Below are 20,214 nucleotides of genomic sequence, written 5' to 3'. Positions count from 1 at the left end.
TGTGATGCTGAGGGGGAAAAAAACAGCTTTGTTCTGCTGCAGTGAAACATCCGTCACTCACAAACCATCTTCACTCCTCAGCAGACAAACACTAAACTGTCACATTTAAAAAAAAAAACAAAAAAAAACTCTTTTTCCAACAGTAAACTTCCAAGTCTGAGTCAATATTTTTCACACATAGTCAGTTTGCAGGATGTATTTTGCTCCAGAGCAGCTGGCTGCAGCACTTTGCTGGTTTAATCACTGAACTGTACGTAATGGAAAAACCCACTGATAACCACTGACTACACAACTGACACTTCCAGTTTTAATTAAGCTTCTCTGATTCTTATGGACACAGAAATGTAACTGAGTCTGGCGGAGAAAGAAAATGAGAGTTATGAAAATGTTGGACTGTTCCTTTACATGTAATCATGTAAATGCATGCTATATTTAGAATATTTTTGCCTCTTTACCTTTCTGTCAGACAGACTTTTCTGACAGGAAATTGCCGATAAATAACCCAAATATCACTCTCTCCAAACCAACCAAACTCAATTGACAGATTCAGTAATTTTACTTCACAGAACAAAGAAGTTGTTGTTCTACTGCTGCCTTGATTGGTTAATTTCTCCGTCTTATTTTGTGACTTTGGTGAATCTGAATTTTTAACACCAAAGTTGCACAATAACACAAACTAACAGCTTGAGGCAGCAGCAGACCAACAACTCCTGTGTTCTGTGAGCTAAAATGACTGATTTTGTCAATGGAGATTGGTTGCTTTGGAGAAAGTGATATTTGGCTTATTTAACTGTGGTTCCCTGTCAGAAAAGTCTGTCTGACAGCAAGGTAAAACTGTAAAAATATTCTGAATATAGCATACACTTAAACTGATATTGATTCTTTTAAGTGTCTATTATACATTTTGTAAATTGCTCATACAACTCAGTTCAAAAAACTTGAAATGTCCCTTTAAATAAAGTGTTTATATGTCTGAGGTGGATTGTGAGGTTGCAGGTTCAAATCCCTGCTGCTGCTGAAGCGCTCTGGAGTGAGACTAAGCTCTGGAGCTGCTGCTCAGTGATGTGCAGCAGGAGGCCGAACTGGTCAGCTCCACATACTGGACGTCTCCCAGTCCGACAGACAGACCCACAGACAGACAGACGGACAGACAGACAGGAAGGTGAACGTGCATCAGATCAGACCGAACACAAACTGAGCATGCTCCACAGGACGCCCAAACACAACGAGTCGCTCTCAGCTGAGTGACACCACAAATAAAACTATTCATGAAATACTAATATTCTGGGTCAGGATGTGAGGAAAAGGATCAGTTTGGACATTTTTATCAGGTAGTCAGTCAGACAACTTTAGAATAAACCTTTTTTTAAATGCCATATTGCCACTTTTTTTTTTTTTTTAAGAATTATGTATTTTTGTTTTGTTTTTAAGCCCACGTTGTTTTTAAAGAAACACTGAGCCCTTTGGGTTGCATGTGATGTATGAAAGGTATATAAATAATAACAATGATAATAAACATTTGTTTTAGATAAATAATTGCTGGCATGGCTGTTCTCGGCTTCTGTAAAAAGCAAAGCATATATTTTTCATATATTTTTTCCTCTTCCACAGGTGTCACATTTGATCATGAAAAAGGGTTTTTAAATTTAATATTATCTATTTACTTTACTGTCAGTTTTTTGGCTCTTAACACCTAAACTCCAAAGATCTTGAGTGATTCCTCCATTACATCCCACCTAAAAAATAAATCAGTGTATTTAAGAAAAACACTTGCAGCTGAAAAGGACACGTGATTTTTGAAGCGTCTCCACAAACATTAATGTCCATTAATCCCTCATTTAGTTTCTTTTCATTTTCTCCCTGAAGTTGAGACACTTTCTCAAACTCCCTTTAAAAAATCACATCGAAAGGGACAAAAAAAAAACATAATATATAAAAAAATGAATGTAGCTATAATCTTTGTCAGCATGTAGAAGCAGAGGAAGCTGTAACTGCTGCATAATGAAATAACCTGCTGATGAAAAATGACTCACATTATCACACAGACTCTCTGGCTTTCATTAAATAACTCTATCTACACTTTTATCATACAGATTTTACAATATTAGACAAAGGTCATGATAATCAGGAGTAAATGCAATAATGTGATGTCATCTCATCATCTTAACTTTAAATGTTAACAGATTTTTGATGAGTTATTACATTAATATGGAGTTATAACATCCCCGCTGCTAAAAGCTTTTATACAGGCTGCCATCAGTGACAAAACTTTTTCCCATAATTCTGTCTGTTAAACAAGTCAGATCTCGTTTGAATTGAGGTCCTCAACAACTTCCTCCTGTCCAAAAGAAGCGGCGCCCTTCGAATCCAGACATCTGCTCTGCCAGTGGGAGATTGAAGGTAAAACCAGAATGAGTTTCCAGGGAAACAGACGCTGCTGTGACCTCCAGGTGAGTCAAAGATGATCCACAGACGATGAAAGAGCTGATGGATGATGCTTGTATCCTTTAAATCTGGATCAAATCCTTCACTAAACTGTCTTGATCCTCCTGAAAACTCTCTGAACGGGTAAATCTTTTGGGGAGGTGGGGGGGGGGGGGTATACAGTATATACGTAGACGCCACATTGGCCACCATATTGGACAGGACAGGACTGACCTTTAAACAAATACGTACAAACAGGGGAGCTGCAGTTTTTCTGGATAAAAAGCACTAAAATGTTCACATTTCTCTACTGATTTCAATGAGTCATTTTTATATTCAAGGGTTCATGATCTACATAGAGCAAATAAAAAACAAACATTTTTTCCAACTTCCATGAATATAAAATCTCACTGAAATCATTTGAGAAATGTTAACGTTTTAGTTTTTATTGAGAAAAGCTGCAGATCCCTCATTTACTTCTCCTTCATCCTCAGAGACGGGCTGCAGCACGGTGCCTGGCAGCATGTTGATCCTCAGCTTCGTCTGATTGGCCAAAACATTCTGCGTCCACGTTTAAATGTCAAAGAGTGAGACTCCGCTACGAGGTAAATCTGAGTGGCTGCGAGAGAATGGGATGGAAAAAAAACAGTTTTGCTGCACAGATGAACTGAGATCTCATCCACTCCTGCCGCCATTTTTGTGGCAAATTTTAGGGCTGTACCGAATGGATTCTTTTTTTTTACATTTGAAGCTTCTGCTGAGGTTTTCGAATGTCTAAAAAAGGTTAGAAACAACAGATTGAACCGGGGCAGAGACACTGAGAGCCTTTTTGAAATGGTGTTTGGGTTTGTTTCTGTCTGTGTTTGGATGATCTGAACAACCAGAGGTGAAATTATTGTCCAACTGAAGCTGATGTCCAACAAAATGTGGGTTGCTGTTTTTGACGATCCAACACAAGCCTCACGAGTTCTTGTTTGATTGTTTCTCCTGATTCGAAGGCTGATATCTGCATCTTTTCGGTTCCAAAGTCCAAACTGTCCCATTGTCACATTGGAGTTCAAAACTGTAAAATATATTGGAGCTTCGTATTAAAACAGTCCGTCAGTCTTTGCCCTCTGGAAGACAAACAGGTGATCTGAAGTTCTGAAGCTTCTGCTCCTTGATTGGCCGTTTCCTCGAGATTCCTCGAGCGTTGAATGACAGGATGGATTCTGACTTTAGCGCTTCTTAAAACAACTTCTTTAATTATGTTGGAGGAGATCTAAAAGTTCACATTGAGCAGTAGGAGCACTCGAGGGCCTTCTGGAAGTTTGTTTTCTTCGACTGCTTGATAACCTGATTCTAACCTGATTCCCTTTTAGAAACCAAACCACGCTGCCTCCATCATGTTTACAACCAGACACAAGCACACAGACAGGAGTTTCTTGAAGTCTGAAGCTTCTTTTTGGGTTGTGTTTGGAGAGTTTTGTGGATGCTCCGCTCTGCCTTCTTATTTCTTATTTGATAAAATCTTGAGTCTTCCTCGCTCACACTGGTTAAAAAAAAACTTAAATCTGAGCTTATCCTGCAACTCTGTGGTTAAAACTTTTGGAAGATTTCCAGAAAGCAGCAATAACGAGCTCTTCAGGGAGGTTTGAATCATGTGGTTGTGTATTTTAAAAAACAGAGAAAAACAAAAAGTTCACACCGACATGGCTGATCCCTCCGGACATGCACAAACCCGAGCTTCGACCGGTTTCCTTTCCCACAGACGATGCACGTTACAGAGCGATGCATAGATCTCGACCAGGAGTCCAGCTCAGCGCAGTCTGCTGAAGCCGCTTCAACTTTGAGGATCTTTGATGAAGACAGAGAGCTGCTGGATTCACACCGACGACGAGGCAAACGGAGCTACAGAGGGCAGGGAGGAGCGCGCCGCTCCGACATCCACCAGGAGGCAGCAGAGAGGTGAAGAATACAAGCAGGTGAAGGCAGCAGGGGTCCTGGGTTTGCCGTTTCTCCTCTTCCCCCTCAGAGGGCTGAATGCTGCAGGAGTCATCAGGGGCGGTTTGTTCCTGGATGATCAGCATTCAAGCGGCGGGTGGAAGCTGCGCCTGCAGTCGACGGCTTTGGGGCTGGGAGGCTGAGCTCGCTTCTTACGGAGCTCCTCTCGACCCAGAGTGCCGCTGAGCCGAGAGTACGCTGCCTTGTACTTTTTATCAAAAGCAGCTGCAGAGAGACAGACAGAGAGAGGACAGGATTATTATTAAGTTTATTTCCGTCTCTGTCCGCAGATTTTGTTCCTGTTGTTCTGTATCATTTCTGTCAATCACACAGCAGCTGAGAGTTTACATCAGTGCACAGACACATAAAAATCTTCTTGGATAAAAACTGCACCTGCAGTATCTACAATTTTCACTTCCATTCAATTTTATTGTACAGCAACAAATTATAAAGTTATTACAGTGCACTAGGTCTGGACCAAGTGCAAAGACTGTGGCAAGGAAAAAAAACTGATGAGGGATCAATATGAGAATTGAGATATTTCCTTGAAATTCTCACCCAAATCTCCCTCCTGTCCCGGGACAAATAACTAAGTATTTATACCTAAGATATACCTGAGTTTTATCCCCCACACTGCGAGCCTTCACTAACTAACTAACACTAACACTGCTTTTTAGCGCAACACTACAAAAACAGAGTTCTTGTCGCCGGCTAACTATTGATATGTCGTGGCAGTCTGGGTTTATTACGCCGACTAAAACTGCTAACATGATACTTACAGAAGAACCTGAAACACAAAAGACAGACTATGAAATTACAAAGCGGCCAGAAAAATGTAGCTGTGAATGGACGCAGGAGTTTATGATGATAAAATCTGACATGTCTGAGGATGTGATGTACTGCAGTGTGCTGCTGCCAGTTTTCTAAACTAACCAAGAAGTCCTCCAGGCTCCCCATGAATTGTGACGTGGTGTCGTTCATGTGGACAAGTGTTACAGTTAAGGAGGGCTGCTTTTAGTTGAGTTAGATTGCCTTTTCTGTGTTGTTGATATATAAGTTTACATTTTGGCCACCAAAAAATACTGGCCACTGAATTTAGGAGCTTGATGGCTCATGTGTGAGAGAGTATTAGGAGTTAGTTCACTGAGATAAGCAGTAGGAGACGCCAATTCTGCAGCTGGAAAACCATTATACCATCACAGAAGAAGAGGGTGCAACAAGAGAATGTAACTAAAAAAGCTCCTATCAAACTTTAAAGGTGAAAAACAAAGTAGAAAACAAAATGGAAATCAGACTTTTTTCTCCCAGGAAGTGGAGTGCGGAGAACGTATGCCATAGGATGCTGCTGGGAATGAACAGGGTCCCGTTTCAGGGTTAATAAATTATGGCATTGGTTTAGTATATGGACCCACATACTCATCAATACTGAGTGTTAGACAGAATCACTGATGGCGGTGGAGTCACAGTATCAGAAAAAACCCAAAGCCCGTGGTGACGTTCTGAAACGTCTTGTTTTGTCTACAACCCAAAAAACAATTAAATGATCATCAAAATATTTACCCTTAAATTAATCAGTAAGCTTTAGTTTTGTTTTTATACTGTAAGATTAAAGCAGCCTAAACGTGTCGTATCCTGAGAATCAGTCTTACCGACGTGATCTTTCCCCATAGCTGCCAGTGTGAGGAAGAGGAACTCTCTGTACAAACTCCTGTCAAACACAAAACACACACAACAATCACTGTGAGGGAAGAAAATCACCTGGAAATCTGAAAACATTCACTGAATAAAATTTTTTAAATGATTTTACTTTTTAAAACATTGTAGAACAGGAGCTTATTTACTGCATGTGACCTGTTATAATCACCTTATGTTTGAATGTAATAACCAGTGACACACACAGATCATGTATTTATGCTCTTTCCAGTATAAATATTTACCTCTGGGTCACGGGCGAGCCCGGCAGTTTGGCCAGCGTGTCCAGGAAGAGCGTGACAGCTTTGTGCACCTCGTTCATGCCGACCCACCGCAGCACCTCCTCCAGGAAGGACAGAGTAAACGGGTGGTTGTGTCTCCGCCAGCTGTAGCTTCTCATCGGGACGCCACCTTGTGGAGGGAGGTGGGAGACGCAGCGGAAAGAAATGTTTAAAAAAATTAAATATACAACAACCGGCTCAGATTTTCAATCCTGAGTTTCAGTGAGTGTGAAGTGTGTGTTTGTCTTACTGTGGATCCTCCAGAGGATGTAGAGGGGGGGCCACTGGTCTGTGTCAGGGGTCAGGGTGTCCCAGAGGAGCCTCACTCTCACTGCCGAGTTCTCCGACTGGGAAACACACAACACACATGGTCAGAGACAGAGGAACAGTTTGTGGACCAGTGTGGTGGTGGTCTCATTCACTCTTAGTCAGGTTTAGGGCTGACCCTAATGCTTCTACTGTTGCCATAGTAACCAACGTCCAAATCAGCATTTGAATGCTGCATTATTTTTTTTTTGCTTGTTTTTTGAAGAGGAAGGAGATATCAGGTCGGCTGCAACAAAAAAGAGGCAAAAGTCTGACAAGGAGCAAGAAATGAAGCTCCTCTGTAATGTTTAAAACACACACACTAAAAATCAGGTGTTTACATGTGATACAAAAGCAGAAAACGCTATCTACAGGCAGAAAAGCATCCTGACAAGGCAGCATTTCTGCTCCATGTGCACAAATGTGGTCCTGTGAGCACAAGCACAACCGTCTCTACTGTTCAAACACTCATTGGCTCTTCAAGGCTTTTATAAAAAAAATAACTTAGGAAAAATTCACTGTTAAGAAGGCATCTGTTTCCCAGGATCACATTCACAAAGTTACACATTCACATCTGAGAGCTGCCCAGTACAACCAGAGTAAGAGAAATGTTGACAGATTCAGCTTCAGTGTGTGGGGGCGGAGCATCAGACTGTGTGCTGTCACCTGTGTGAAGTGGCTGACCAGTGGCGACGCTCTGACCAGCTGCAGCAGGTTACTGGGCAGCCCGAGGCGCTGGAAGTACCAGGCCAGGTTCCAGAAGATGATGGAGTGGTTGTCCAGGAACTGAGGCTGAGCAAGAACCGCCTCGCCCTCGTTCTCCAGCAGACTCTCCAGCTCCTTCCTTAGAACCAGAGGGCTCAGGTAGGCCACCGTCACCTGGGGAGCCCCGCCCACTGACGAACCCTGAGGGGGGTGCAGAGACTGTCAGTGAGTCGGGAGGTTTGTGAGAACGACACGATATGAGAAGAGAAGAATAAAACTTACTGTGGTCGTTCTGCTGTTCTCTGAGTAGCTGCTGGTTTCTGAGCTGGAGTCTTCACTCAGACCGTTACACTGGTGTCGCAGGGACGCCTCCTGACCACTGGGGGGCCTCACTGCGCTCTCCACCTCATCCTCCATGTTCCAGTTGCTGCGCTCCACACTGACAGAAAAGGACAAAGAGGAAGACTTAAAATAGAGTGACACTCACTCAGATTGTGTCTGGTGTAACTATGACATTGACAAGTTTGAACACAATGGACCTCGTACAAAGCGCTTGTACGAATATGTCATATCAGCTTCAGCAAGCAGTCGTAACTTCAGAGAACTGTGTAAATGATCCACTTGTGTGTATCTGAGTGCACGTGCATGAGACTTGCGAATTAGAATGATTTGATTGATTTTAAAATCATGTTTCACATGAAGAGTGCTGTGGTTTTGATTGAATTTGACCGTGTAGAGGAAGTGAGATGTGGAGGAACAGTGATGCTACATGTTACCTGCTCTCCCACTGAGTGGTTCTCATCTTTCTTATATAACCTAAACTTATTCCACACTTTCACAGGATCAAAGTTTGGTGGTGTGACACAGTGCAACATCAGTTCTTCTTCTTCCTTTGTCTGTTTCGAGGAAATTAAGAGGAGAGACAGATGGGGAAGTGGAGAGTGCTTCTTTTGTGTGAGCAAGACAGCAGACGCCTGAGAAAAGTTACCGTGGCAGTTCCTTGATGCCAAAAATAAAACATACGCACATCCAAGTGAGATGTATCGACACGCTAGTGCTTGAACCGACACACTCATGAGTGAATCGTTACACCCCTAGTGTGCAACATTGGTTACAACAGATGTGGTTCACTGATGAACATCTGTACCTGCTGATGGGCCCCAAGTCACAGATCTCAGCATTCAGGAAGGGGACAAAGGAGGCGGAGCAGAAAGGACAGGACGAGTTCAGGTTGGAGTCGTCTGACGTCCAGCCGGCCATGATCTCCTCGTCATAAACCAACGAGTTACAGCTGCGACACAGAGAGCAGCTCGACATCAACACCTGCACACACAGAGAGGGAAGGGGTCAGAGTTAATGTCAACATCTGGACAAACGGAGAGGGGAGAGAGGGGTCGGCGCTAACACAGCTGGATGGGGCAGTAACAATCATAACAGACCTCTCGGGGACACGGTTATTTCCTGACAATGATCCACTTACCTCAAGCCCTGCCCCCTCTTGATTGGCGTCCCAGGACCTGCGCAGTGGATAGGCTGGACTGGGCGTGTCCGTCAAGTCGAGGTCACTTCCTACAGACAACGAACTCTGAGAAAAGACAACAAGAAACCAGATTAGCAGATCGGCACTGGGCAATATGATTCTGACATGTAAGAATCACAATTCTACGATGAAATTTTTGTTAATTTATCTTTTAATTCCTGTAGAATTATATCAGAAACAGATCCAACATCTCTGTGCAACAATATTTATCTCTATATTTGATGTAGGGCTGCATGGTATGATGAAAATATGAATCGTGATAAATGAACAAATATTCATGAAGCTGATTGAGGTATAAACAGTCAGACCTCTGAGGTAGCGCTGACCAGCCTCTCCTTGGCTTTCAGCAGTGTTTCAGCCACTTGAGCTTTCCTGGACTGCCTCTGTTCAGACACCCTTCGTCCTATCCCTCCTCCTCCTGGTCGCCGATCGTCCACGCTGGCGGCTCGTCGGACAGACACTCGGTGTCTGGTCGGAGTGAGAAGCTGCTGGAGTTTCCCTGCCAGACCTCCTCGACTTGGGGAGGAGACATTGTTGTAGTTCTCGTCTACAGCTTTGTTTCTGCCAGACGTGTCGCGCGTTCCTGCAGGTCTGGAGGTCAACAGACAAATGATGTGAATTATACAGAACTACAATGTCCTCCACAGGTGAGTAACAGTGTCATGGATACAGGATACACTGCCTGTGTAGAAGTTTATCTATTATAATGTCATTATCCTGCTTGGAACTTAAAACATGTGTATTAACATGAGTCAGTTCCACCTAAAAATAATCAATATCAGTGTCCTGGTAGATCTGTTGGTGGAGCGCTCGTCTTATGGACTGAGACCATGAGGCCTCTGCAGCAGCCATGAGTTTGACTCCTGCCTGCACACCTTCATGTCATTCCTCAACTTTCTTTCCCCCTTTCCCGTCATATCTTCAACTGTCCTAAGAATTAAAGGAATAAAAGCCCCCCCCAAAAAAACCCCACAAAAACAAATAAAAAACAAACAAACAACAACCAAAAAAAAGTTTAAATGCACACTATATTTAGAATATTTTTGTCGTGTTACCTTGGTGTCAGACAGCTTCTTCTGACAGGAAACCAACATTGTAAAAACCAAATATCACTCTCCAATTCAACCAAACTCCTTAGGCAAAATCACTAATTTTACCTCAGGAGTTGCTGGTCTCCCACTGCTTCAATATGGCAGTTAGTTTGTGTTATTGTGTAACTTTGTTGAATCTGAGCTATTCTTTTATAACAACAAAATCACACAACAACACACAAATCTAACAGAGTGAGGCAGTGGAAGACCAGCAACTTCTGTGTTCTGTGAAGCAAAACTTCTGCTTTCACCTATGGAGTTTGGTTGGTTTGGAGAGAATGATATTTGGCTTATATAACAGTGGTTTTGCTGTCTGACAGCAAAGTAAAGCAGTGCAAATATTCTAAATATAGCATACTCTTAACATATTGAGACTGATATTGATTTTTTAGATGTCTAAAATAAACCTGAAATGGGCAAACAAAGGCAGACAATCTGCACCGGTCATTACAAAAGAGGACATGCTGGCTGTACTACCGTTATCAGAGGTCGGTATGTTTCCTTAAATCTGATGACACATCATGGTTATTTTATGACAGATTAATATAGTGAATATATTTCATATTTCTCCTTTAAGGCTAATAAAATATTGTAAAATAAAAAGCAAGTTATTTGAGTAATTTTTAAAAAGCAGTTTTGAGATGATTTCCTGTCCTGACTAACTGACCTGCCGTCTCTCTCTGCAGGCTGGCAGGTGCAGTCTGGCTCCGAGTCGGCCGACTCTGCACACTCTTTGTAGAAGGTGGAGAGGCAGACCTGACTCCGCCGAACCAGAACACCACCGGGGGGCACCGGGGGCAGCGTGGAGGTGTCTCTGCGCCCCATCGGAGGTTTACGGGAGACGGCGTCACTGCAGCCGTTGGTCCCTGCGTTACGCAGGATGGTCTTTTTGCAGAGCTTCACTCCTACAGGACAGAAAGAGACACAACTGTAAAACTTCATCACCGGTCCATTTTGAGTGGGAACGAGATGGAAAATCTTGCTTGGAAATAATATTATATCAGAAGACAAAACCAAGAGCACTAATTCAAGGTCCTGGTGTGAGTCCTGTTAGAAGAACAAGAAGATTTTTTTGGGACTCACATTTTAAATGGATACAAAAAAGCTCTCAGGGTCAGTGCTAAAGGCTAAAAATGGCTCATCATTTTCATACTTTCTGGGCTTGTGATTTACTTTTATCATATTGACAAGAGATTCCTAAACCGCTAATAAAATATTTGGAATAGACCCTCACTCATGAAAGGCTTCAGGCTGTCTTAAGAGGAAAAGAAAAGTTGTTAAAGAATGTGTGGTCAACTTTTCTTTGATTATTTACCTGCTAAAAAACTGATTTCTAACAGGAATTGTTGTTGTTGTTGTTGTTGTTGTTGTTGTTGTTGTTGTGTGTCACAACTCTGGGACACATAGCATGATATAATGACTGGTTTTCCTTAACTCACATACATTTAGTGGACCAGAAACAATATAAAAAGTATTATATATCTGGAAATAGGGCTGCAACTAAATATTATTTTCACAGTCAATTAATCAGTCATTTGTTTAAAAATGTCAGAAAATGGTGAAAAATGTTGATCAGTCTTTCCCAAAACCAGTCTTAAAAAAAGTCTTGTTTTGTCCACAACTCACAGATATATATAAATAAAGGCCTGTCTCTAATAAAAGCCTGTTCCAAATAAAGTCCTGGTCTAGTTTACAGTTTTTACAGACTTTAAGGAAAAGTTGAAAATTCTTGACTTCCAACAAAAACTAACGGCAACAACAAAATGCCAGAGAGTTTGAGTTGAAGCTGTGGAGAAGCAACGAAGCTGATAAAATGACGTTTGTGTCTTACTGTCAGTCGGTGTCTTCATACTGTTCAGACTGTTGCTCTTCACCAGTGAACCCGTCAGAGACTCATGACTGGAGCTTTCAGACAGACCGCTCCAACTGGACTGACGAATCAGAGTGGAGTGAGGGCGGGGCCTCTGATCTGGGTCCATCATCGCTTCTTTTGAAAAAAAAAAAAAAAAAAAAATAGAATGACTTAGCAATAATAACTGGGCTATAGCATGACTTAGGGAAAAACAACCCTGATTATTAAAACTTTGTGAATTTTCCAGCTGATCAAAGAGGGTTTTTAAAAAGTTTATTTTGCTTAAGAAGAAGGAGAATTTTCTCAACATTTAAAGGAACATTTCAGTTTATCACTCAACTCAATAACATTAAACATTAGGGAGGAATAACTGCAATCTAATAAGTAACTAGAAATTAATCTGAGATGTAGTGGAGTAGAAGTATAAAGCTGCATGAAAAGTACAGTACTTGAGTAAATGTACTAAGTTACATTAAAATGGAGGATATTTCTGGTCATAATTATAATTAAATGTTCAAAAAGGCAATTGAAAGAGACTACTAGGAATAATTGGGTCATATTAAACTTGTCAATCAAAAATACATATTTGTACACTCTAATGCTTTTTATTTATTTAATTTCTACCTTAGAAATAAAGTAGTTCCGGTGGATTCTACTGCAGAAAGAACTTAGTTCCAACATGAAACTGCTCATGACAAGGTCTATGGATTGTCTTGTGTAACCAGGTCATGATTTTAGGGAAGAGATACTGGTTTTGAATTCTTGTGTATTGTGTATTTTTGGTGCTCTGAGCACCACAAGCTGAGTGCTATTTAGTCCAATTAAACTGGAGAGGAGGCAGACATCTCTACAGCTGATATCTCCAAAACTCTGCAGCTCACACCAAAGAAGTCCAGAAGAGTAAACAGCACGACAGGCCAGGGGAAAAATATGTATTTTTGATTTTGGAATCTGAACTGTCCTGTTAAAAAGGAAAAGGAAATTTAAAAAGCTAATTAAAGATGTAAAATAATCATTTGAAAATGTCAAGTGACAATGAAAAAAGGGAAATTTAAAATGCAAACGATTAAATCAAATTCAAAAAATATCAAATTACAGATTGCACTTCAATATTTGAGATTTTAAATTTCATCTTTTTCATTTCCTTTATCCTCCTTTTATTACACAGTTGTTAAAAACTTAATTCTGATTGGTCAATTATGGTACTTTAAGGTCTGTTACTTCTGTATAACAGACCTGTTGTTATGAAGAACAGACTGTTGCTATGGACTCAGTTCTGATCATAGACTTTAGAGGAGCAATAAAATCATTTTTAAATCAATACAGTCATTTCAAATTAATATTTTGTAGCAAATTTAGTAAGCAACTGGGTAATAAGTGTGATACTGTACAGTGAGCAGGTCATTATTGTGAAATTAAACTGATTCATGGTGATTCAATATCTGTACCATCATGCTGGGGTTTATTTCCCAATAATTATCTGCTCACTGTACATTGTCCCTCACACACGCCACCACCGGAGATTAAATAATTTATACCATGTTGCATCATGTAAAACAAGTAAAAACTGTTGAGTGTTACTGTAAACTCATTGTCTGTCGTCAGTCATCAGTCAGATTGATGCCCAGTCTTGTAAGAAATATTTATTGAATATTTTCTGACCTCCGCGCGACCCCACTGAGCCGCTCTTCTGACGCCGTTTGATTGGCTGTCTGAACTGCGCCACAGCCAACAGGACGTTCCTCAGCTTGGCCCAGCGGAGACGTCCGCCCTGACTGGTGGACGGCCACTTGCTCTCCAGCACTGCCTGAGGACAGAGGACATCTGATTAAAGACGCAGATCAATCCACTGATCTGTTTTCCTGCAGCATCGATTTATTTAGACTGAAACAAACTGCACTGATACGGAGCCCCGAAACTGACAAACAGTAAAAAGTTGTTAGTCAAAAATATAATACATGAGTTATTAGATGAAACAAAGAGAAATACTTTTCCTTTACCTCCAATCTGCCTCTTAGCTCGCCACATGAACAGCGTTCGTTACATTAACATGAAGTCTCCACATCTACATAAATCTTTAATCTTTATTCCATGTATTCTTTATTCTCTGAACTCTCCTTTAGTTTCCACACTGCGTCCTCCACATCGTCCCGAGTCTGACCTTGTTGTAGTAGCCGTAGGTGATGGTGTTGGGTGTGATTCCAGCCTTCTTCATCTCCAGCAGGACTCGAACAGCGAGGACCGGCTGACCGTACTGACCACACAGCTGCATCAGTATCCTGTAACACACCTGAAATACACACATACACACACACACATCTGTATGGAGCAGGACAACCAACAGAACAACAGCTGTAAGTAGGAAGAGGTATTAGAAGCAATGAATACATAAAAATGTAGAGTGTTATGTTAATGTTTTAAATGGAGGACAGGTAGACCACTGTTACACCTGAGTCCTGATGATGATAAAAATGACAGAAAACAATAGATATCATCACTTTATGACATGAGATATAATCGGCCTGGTCACTGTCTCACCTCGTCCGGCAGCACCACCTTGCGGTTCTCCATGTGCTTGAGGACGTCGTAGGCCGTGTGCAGCGCCCGCACCTTGGCGCTCTCCGCCCGGACGAAGGTGGGCAGGTAGATGAACCAGAGGCCGTAACAGTGACCCAGCAGGCACTTGGACCACATGTCCGGCACCGCAGAGTACTTCTGAGCTCGCTTCTGAGCCAACTTGATCTCCTGGGAGGAAAAAGACGCAAAAAGATGAGATGTGAACATGATGGACACTTTCTGTGTGTCTGCTGCTACAGTATAAAAACTTAATTTATCAACAGTCATTTTTTAAATTAAAAAAAGTCAAAATTTTAGTTTCTTAAACTTTAATATTTTCAGTAAACAGTACAGTAAACTGAATATCTTTGATTTGTGGAAAAACAAGACATCTGAGGACGTCTTCTTGGACTTTGGGAAATGCTGATCAATATTTTCTGACATTTTCTGGACCAAACAACTAATCAATTAGTGGAGAAGGTAATGGACTGATTGATAATGAAAATAATTGCAGAAAAGACTTCATCCATGTGCTCCACATGTTTGGACTTATTTTTCATGTGACCAGGGGAGAAAACAGAGTGAAACCAAATTAAATGAACAGGATTTATGTTGAGGGAAATAAACAAATAAGATACAACTGATTCCATCATGCTGACCTTTATTTCACTAAAATTTAGCTTGAATCCTTCCCCTGTTATTGTTAATGACTGATAATTGATTATCAGTGTGTCTGCCCTATCAGATGTGACGTTTTTAATCGAAGCAGTATTAATGAAGGATTCACTGCTGCGTATGAAACAAGGATTAAAAAGTAAAAAAAAAAAAAAAAAAAAAAAAAAAAGGTTTCCACTTTGGAGTAAATGGTTTAAATTATCTGGTTAAACTGGTTTAACATATTTCTTCTTCATCTTCTGTTCCAGAGATCTGAAAATAATGTTTTCACCCCAAACCTTCTCCCACCCACACAGTCTGTGGCTCCTGAATATTAGATGAGCAGTGAAATATTGATAATGATTCATTAAAATGAAATGATACACAGTCAGACTGTTAACAAGGTTCCTCCTCTGTTCTCCATTCAGGGAAAAACTGGGTCAGAATGTAGAACCAGAGACTCAGGATGAAGCCACCAGACTCTCATGATCCCAAAACCAGATCAGCTCAGACTCTGGATTTCAAAATGACACTGATGAAGAAACTGTATGTAATGTGGAGTTGTTGATCAGTGCCGATATTGATCAGGGTATAGTGAATCCAAGTCCAGGAGTGTCAGTGCATCCTCACTGTGTCACGTTAAGTTTTATGGATCTGATACCAAAATATAAAAAATGCCCTGATTGGTCCTGAGCTCAGTCTTGCAGCCACTTTCTACCAGAGCAGGAATTTCACGGAGGCTGTGAAGGTCACGACCTTTTGCCTCTCAAAAAATGACATGCCCCGAGGCCACAGCAGCTGTGATGCCCCGCCCTCACTGCCCCTGTCGATTTTATCATTTTCTCCTCTGCCTGTTTTATGCCAGTACGGTTTTTGGACACCAATGTCCTCTGCTGAGATTCTGAATGCTTATTGGGCAACATCAAGAGTTACAGGACACAAACAACCACCACAGCGCTGTTTACAACCACAGTTTGATAGGTTAGCGAACAAATAACCCAAGAAATTCTAAATATAATGTTTGTAACATCAATGTTAGGGGATAATGCACAAGTAGCACAAGCAGAGATGTTGCCATCAGTAACTAATATTGTCCACCAAACTGTACTGTGAGTGCATGATGAAGATCTGTCTTCACAGAGCTTTTCACTCTGATAAACAGCCTCGTCCTGCATCAGAAAATTACAGTTTAAACAACCAAAGAGCTGTTAGAAGAACGGCCGAGTGTCAGGAGAAAGAAGCCGATTAAATATGTATGACTGTTAAAAGATTAAATGAATACATCACACAGACAGAGAATTGTATAATGAAATATATAATGAAAAAGTTTAGCAGCCAGTAGAATAAGTTAATACATTAAATTACTACTTTCAAATCAAACAATTAATATCAAAGAGAATATTTTTAAATTCTGTTTGTTGATGTACCTGTTTTGTGCGTCGGGGGGCGGGGCTACTGGGGGCGCTGCCCTTAGCCGGTACCCGAAGCTGGTCCTGTGGCCGGTCAAAGAGCTCCGGCCTCAGTGTGGGGAAGGTTTCATAACTGAGACAAGAGAGTTAAAATCTCAATCAGCACATCTTCAAGACAGACGGACACACAGGGACACGTTACCCTGTCTCTCAGACACAGTGACTGTCTACCTGTAGAGGGCGGGGCACTCAGACCCGTCAGGTTCCTGCGGTTCCTCAGGAGGCATGATGAAGACTGTGTGTTCTCCGCTGTGAGTCTCATCCAGATCGATCAGCCTCACCTCCTCCGGTTTCTCCACGTCCACCTGGTGACAAACAACAAAACAAACAAAATATCTCCTTGACTTTTCGTCATTTTCCATCCATTTCTCTTATTCTGAAGGACTTCAAAAAGTACATTACTTTTGTCCTTATTTTCTCCCAAAACTCTCGTCCTTGGGAGCAGCAGCTTGACAAAAAAAATTTTTTCAAGGCCCTTTAATTACATTTTTCAGTGACTTTGAACTACATCCCACAGCCTTCACTGGCAAAAACAGCTGTCGCAGGATGCTGCACAAAATATTGTTTAAAAAAATCCAAGATAAACGTTGCCTTCATGTGTTTTTTATGCAGCAAAGAAGAACAAAGAAGCTTCAGACTTGAGTTTTGGTTTGAGATATTTGAGATATTTTAGATATTTCAGTCCAACATGGACCGAAACGTTATTTGGACTTCTGCCTTTGATGAACTTCTAAAAAACAGTAAAACACCAATAAACACAAGCTACACGTGTGCTACCACTAATACAAGCTGAAAAAGAAACAAAATAGAGGAGGTCATTCAGTAAAATGCAAGTCTATGCCAGGAAACCGATGGTGAAGCACCTACTGCAATAACACCATAACTGCCAGATGCAACCAGTGGAGATTTTAAAGTTTTAAATAAACAGTTTTGGTTTAGTTTAGTGTCAGTTTTCTTAAAAATGTACAGAACAGCGTAATAGTTTTGTAACCAAGCGTTCTGGATCCACCTTCCTGTATAAACTTAATAAGGAAACAATAAATAAAACAATAAATCCAAACTTTGCTATGGACATCAGTTTTTCAGCCACGACAAAAGCCAAAATGTTGCCTGCAACAGACAATCTGTCTGTCTTGTTTTTAGCCTAGCAGTTGTTGATGACTTGTGGCCCCTGCTGGCTGGTTAAGAGGAGTGAAGAGTCTGCAGTCGGGATAAAATCAAGCCGCCAATGATTTTTCAAGGGTTTTCAAAAACCATGAATCACAAAATTTAATCATACAGTCAAAAATGTGCACAAAAAATCTACAGATCAATCAAACAGATTCTGCATGTTTGAGATATTGTTAAGCTCATCTTCCAAACTCAACGTTTCCTGCAGCTGTTCCACAGTAAAACATATTTTGACTTTTATTGTGAAAGCACTGCAGGAACCTCTGAGTTACAATCAGAGAGGTAACAGTGAAAGGACAGTTGTGTTTCTAACCTTTTGAACGCACTCATCGAAGAACTCGAGGCAGGCGTGCCGGTCGCTGACGAAGGAACACTCCTCGATGAACTGAGTGAACATCTGAGTCCTTGTCAGCTGACTGTAGAACTTCTGCTGCGTTCGATCCCGAGACTTGAGGAAACCTGCAGGAAGACGAAGAGTCGGACACAGTCAGGGTTTGAAATTAATCCTCCGCTGTCGTGTGATTTAAGGGTCGACCGATTATCAGCTCTGATCTTCAGGGTTTTTATCTGAATCTTTTTTTCCAGTCGGACTGCAGATAAAACAAGTCCATTTTAAAAAGCACATTTTAAATTTGCTTATTTTATTTGAAATCTTTGGCTCTAATGCAGCTGGCTCTCTCTGTCTGTAGTCTCCCTCAGTGTCCCGCCCACAGTACTATCTGATTCATCTGATTCGTCACACATCATGAGTAACAGCCTATCAACACTGAGGGCTGCTGTGCCACAAACAGTGAAGAGGGACGCAGGAGGACGGGGACTTTGAGAGAAAGATTCAAATTTCAATGCAAATTTAACTTTTACTAGTTTACTAGTTTGCTTTGGTTTATTATTTAAATTTTCTGTTAACTTTATATGAAATGCTGCTGGGAGCTTCCTGATAACTGGTGAAATCAAATAATTATCTAAAGTATTATCTGCTCACCCTGCAGGTTGAACAGGGAGCTGCAGTCGGTGGTGGTGTCTGATGGCGCCTGGGTGATGGGCAGCAGGAAGGTTCGGTATCCTCGCAGCAGGCAGCTCATGAAGCGGAGGAACGCCTCCTGGATCTCCAGCTCCAGCTGCTTCTGACTCCTGTAGATCTGATCGTAGTCCGTCAACAGGAACTCCAGCGTCGCCTCCTCCTGACCGGGAGTGCAAACTGCAGCAGAGAAGACGGGAAAATACAGCGCGAGAGAGAGTGATGAAATCAACAAAACCTTCTCTGCCAACAGGACGTGAGGCCATACAAAAATTCGATTTGTGATATGTTTAATTTTAAAATGGAAATGGAGATAAGAGCCGTCACTCACTCTTCTCCAGGGTCTTGTGGAGGTTGGTGAGCGTGTTGAACAGAGTCTTGCCGTGCTTCCTGGGTAATGATCGCCATGACAATGGCTTCTTGTCATCTGACCTGAGACACGAGAAGAGAAACCAGACAGCTGTCAAGGACTGATGTTGGTTTGTTCAAGGGGAATTTGATTGGCCACCCCAGGAGCGACCCCATCATTTTTCAAGTCTGATTGGCTACCTGTCCAGTGAGAGGCGGGACCTTAGTTTGAACCCACTGTTGAAGAGTTGAACTGTTTTTTTTTTTTTTTTAATGTTTTTATTGTCTTCACTTGTAATCAAGTATAACAACAAACAAAAACATAACAGTGAAACATGTTGTAATGAAGTGGGGGGGGTTCCACTTCATACAAAGTTTGCTATTATTTTCTTATTAAAGTGTTTTACAGTTTACATTATGAATAAAAATAAACAGAGCCAATATTTTTATTTCTAATCCATTTCTAATCAAATGTTCCCACTTTCTGCAGAACACATCTTCTTTCCCTCAGAGAGAATAAGTCATTCTTTCCATCACGTATATGATTCCTGCAGTGCAGGATATCTAACTACTGTCTGTGTTTTTTGGTGGGTCAGCTCTAACTAGAATTATGACCAAATAATTATCTTCCTTCTGCAACACTTTGTTTACATTTCCCAGGTATAAAACAGAACATTTATGAGGGATTGTATATCCTAAAACTTCACTCAGTACTGAATCCAGCACTGATTTCCCAGAGTGAATTTATTTCCAGAAGACGTGTACGTGGTTTGCGTCTGTATGGCCACATTACCACAGATAAAAAAGGCTGGACACGCTCCTGAGGTGTTTTTTTATAGATGAATATCAGATTAGTTTGAAAAGTTGTTGACTATATTTTCAGTAACATGTTTCACTTCCCATCAGGTTTGTTGCTCTCTGCACACAGTTTTTCAACTTTCAGTGTGGATAATTTTAAAAAATATCAAATAAAAAAAGACCCAAAGGAGAAACTTCAGTGACACGTTACTGAAGCTGTTTGTAAGTTATCTTCATTCACTGTGTGTGGGTTCATTCAGCTCTTTACAGTAAAATTCAAGCAATTCAAGGAACCGGAACCCAAAATGTCCAGACTCAGGACAGCTC

The 20,214-nt window shown here is 41.2% G+C and overlaps 1 protein-coding gene across 2 annotated transcripts in view; it reads right to left on the bottom strand.

Annotated features, from left to right (window-relative positions):
- Nucleotides 1–1,551: 1,551 nt before the first annotated feature.
- dennd4b (DENN/MADD domain containing 4B) overlaps nt 1,552–20,214 on the bottom strand; it is a 56,557-nt gene continuing 37,894 nt past the window's right edge. The window contains exons 11-29 of one of the 2 annotated variants that reach the window (XM_084727394.1): nt 19,073–19,173; nt 18,706–18,921; nt 18,037–18,182; nt 16,725–16,858; nt 16,512–16,626; nt 14,413–14,619; nt 14,036–14,164; nt 13,537–13,681; nt 11,854–12,009; nt 10,690–10,927; nt 9,240–9,522; nt 8,872–8,976; nt 8,539–8,714; nt 7,674–7,830; nt 7,353–7,592; nt 6,631–6,727; nt 6,345–6,510; nt 6,057–6,115; nt 1,552–4,632 (exon numbers count right to left, since the gene is read on the bottom strand). In XM_084727394.1, the coding sequence (XP_084583520.1) occupies nt 4,487–4,632; nt 6,057–6,115; nt 6,345–6,510; nt 6,631–6,727; nt 7,353–7,592; nt 7,674–7,830; nt 8,539–8,714; nt 8,872–8,976; nt 9,240–9,522; nt 10,690–10,927; nt 11,854–12,009; nt 13,537–13,681; nt 14,036–14,164; nt 14,413–14,619; nt 16,512–16,626; nt 16,725–16,858; nt 18,037–18,182; nt 18,706–18,921; nt 19,073–19,173 (3,016 nt within the window). In that variant the 3' untranslated portion in view covers nt 1,552–4,486. The remainder of the gene's footprint in view (nt 4,633–6,056; nt 6,116–6,344; nt 6,511–6,630; nt 6,728–7,352; nt 7,593–7,673; nt 7,831–8,538; nt 8,715–8,871; nt 8,977–9,239; nt 9,523–10,689; nt 10,928–11,853; nt 12,010–13,536; nt 13,682–14,035; nt 14,165–14,412; nt 14,620–16,511; nt 16,627–16,724; nt 16,859–18,036; nt 18,183–18,705; nt 18,922–19,072; nt 19,174–20,214) is intronic. The other variant, XM_084727395.1, reaches the window with a different exon arrangement.

This window comes from Lutjanus erythropterus, chromosome 9, assembly GCF_056507025.1.
Source record: "Lutjanus erythropterus isolate fLutEry1 chromosome 9, fLutEry1.hap2, whole genome shotgun sequence".
In the NCBI taxonomy this organism is placed as follows: domain Eukaryota; kingdom Metazoa; phylum Chordata; class Actinopteri; order Lutjaniformes; family Lutjanidae; genus Lutjanus; species Lutjanus erythropterus.
The sequence above is the reverse complement of the archived record's forward strand: the minus strand, read 5'-3'. Positions and strand labels throughout refer to the sequence as shown.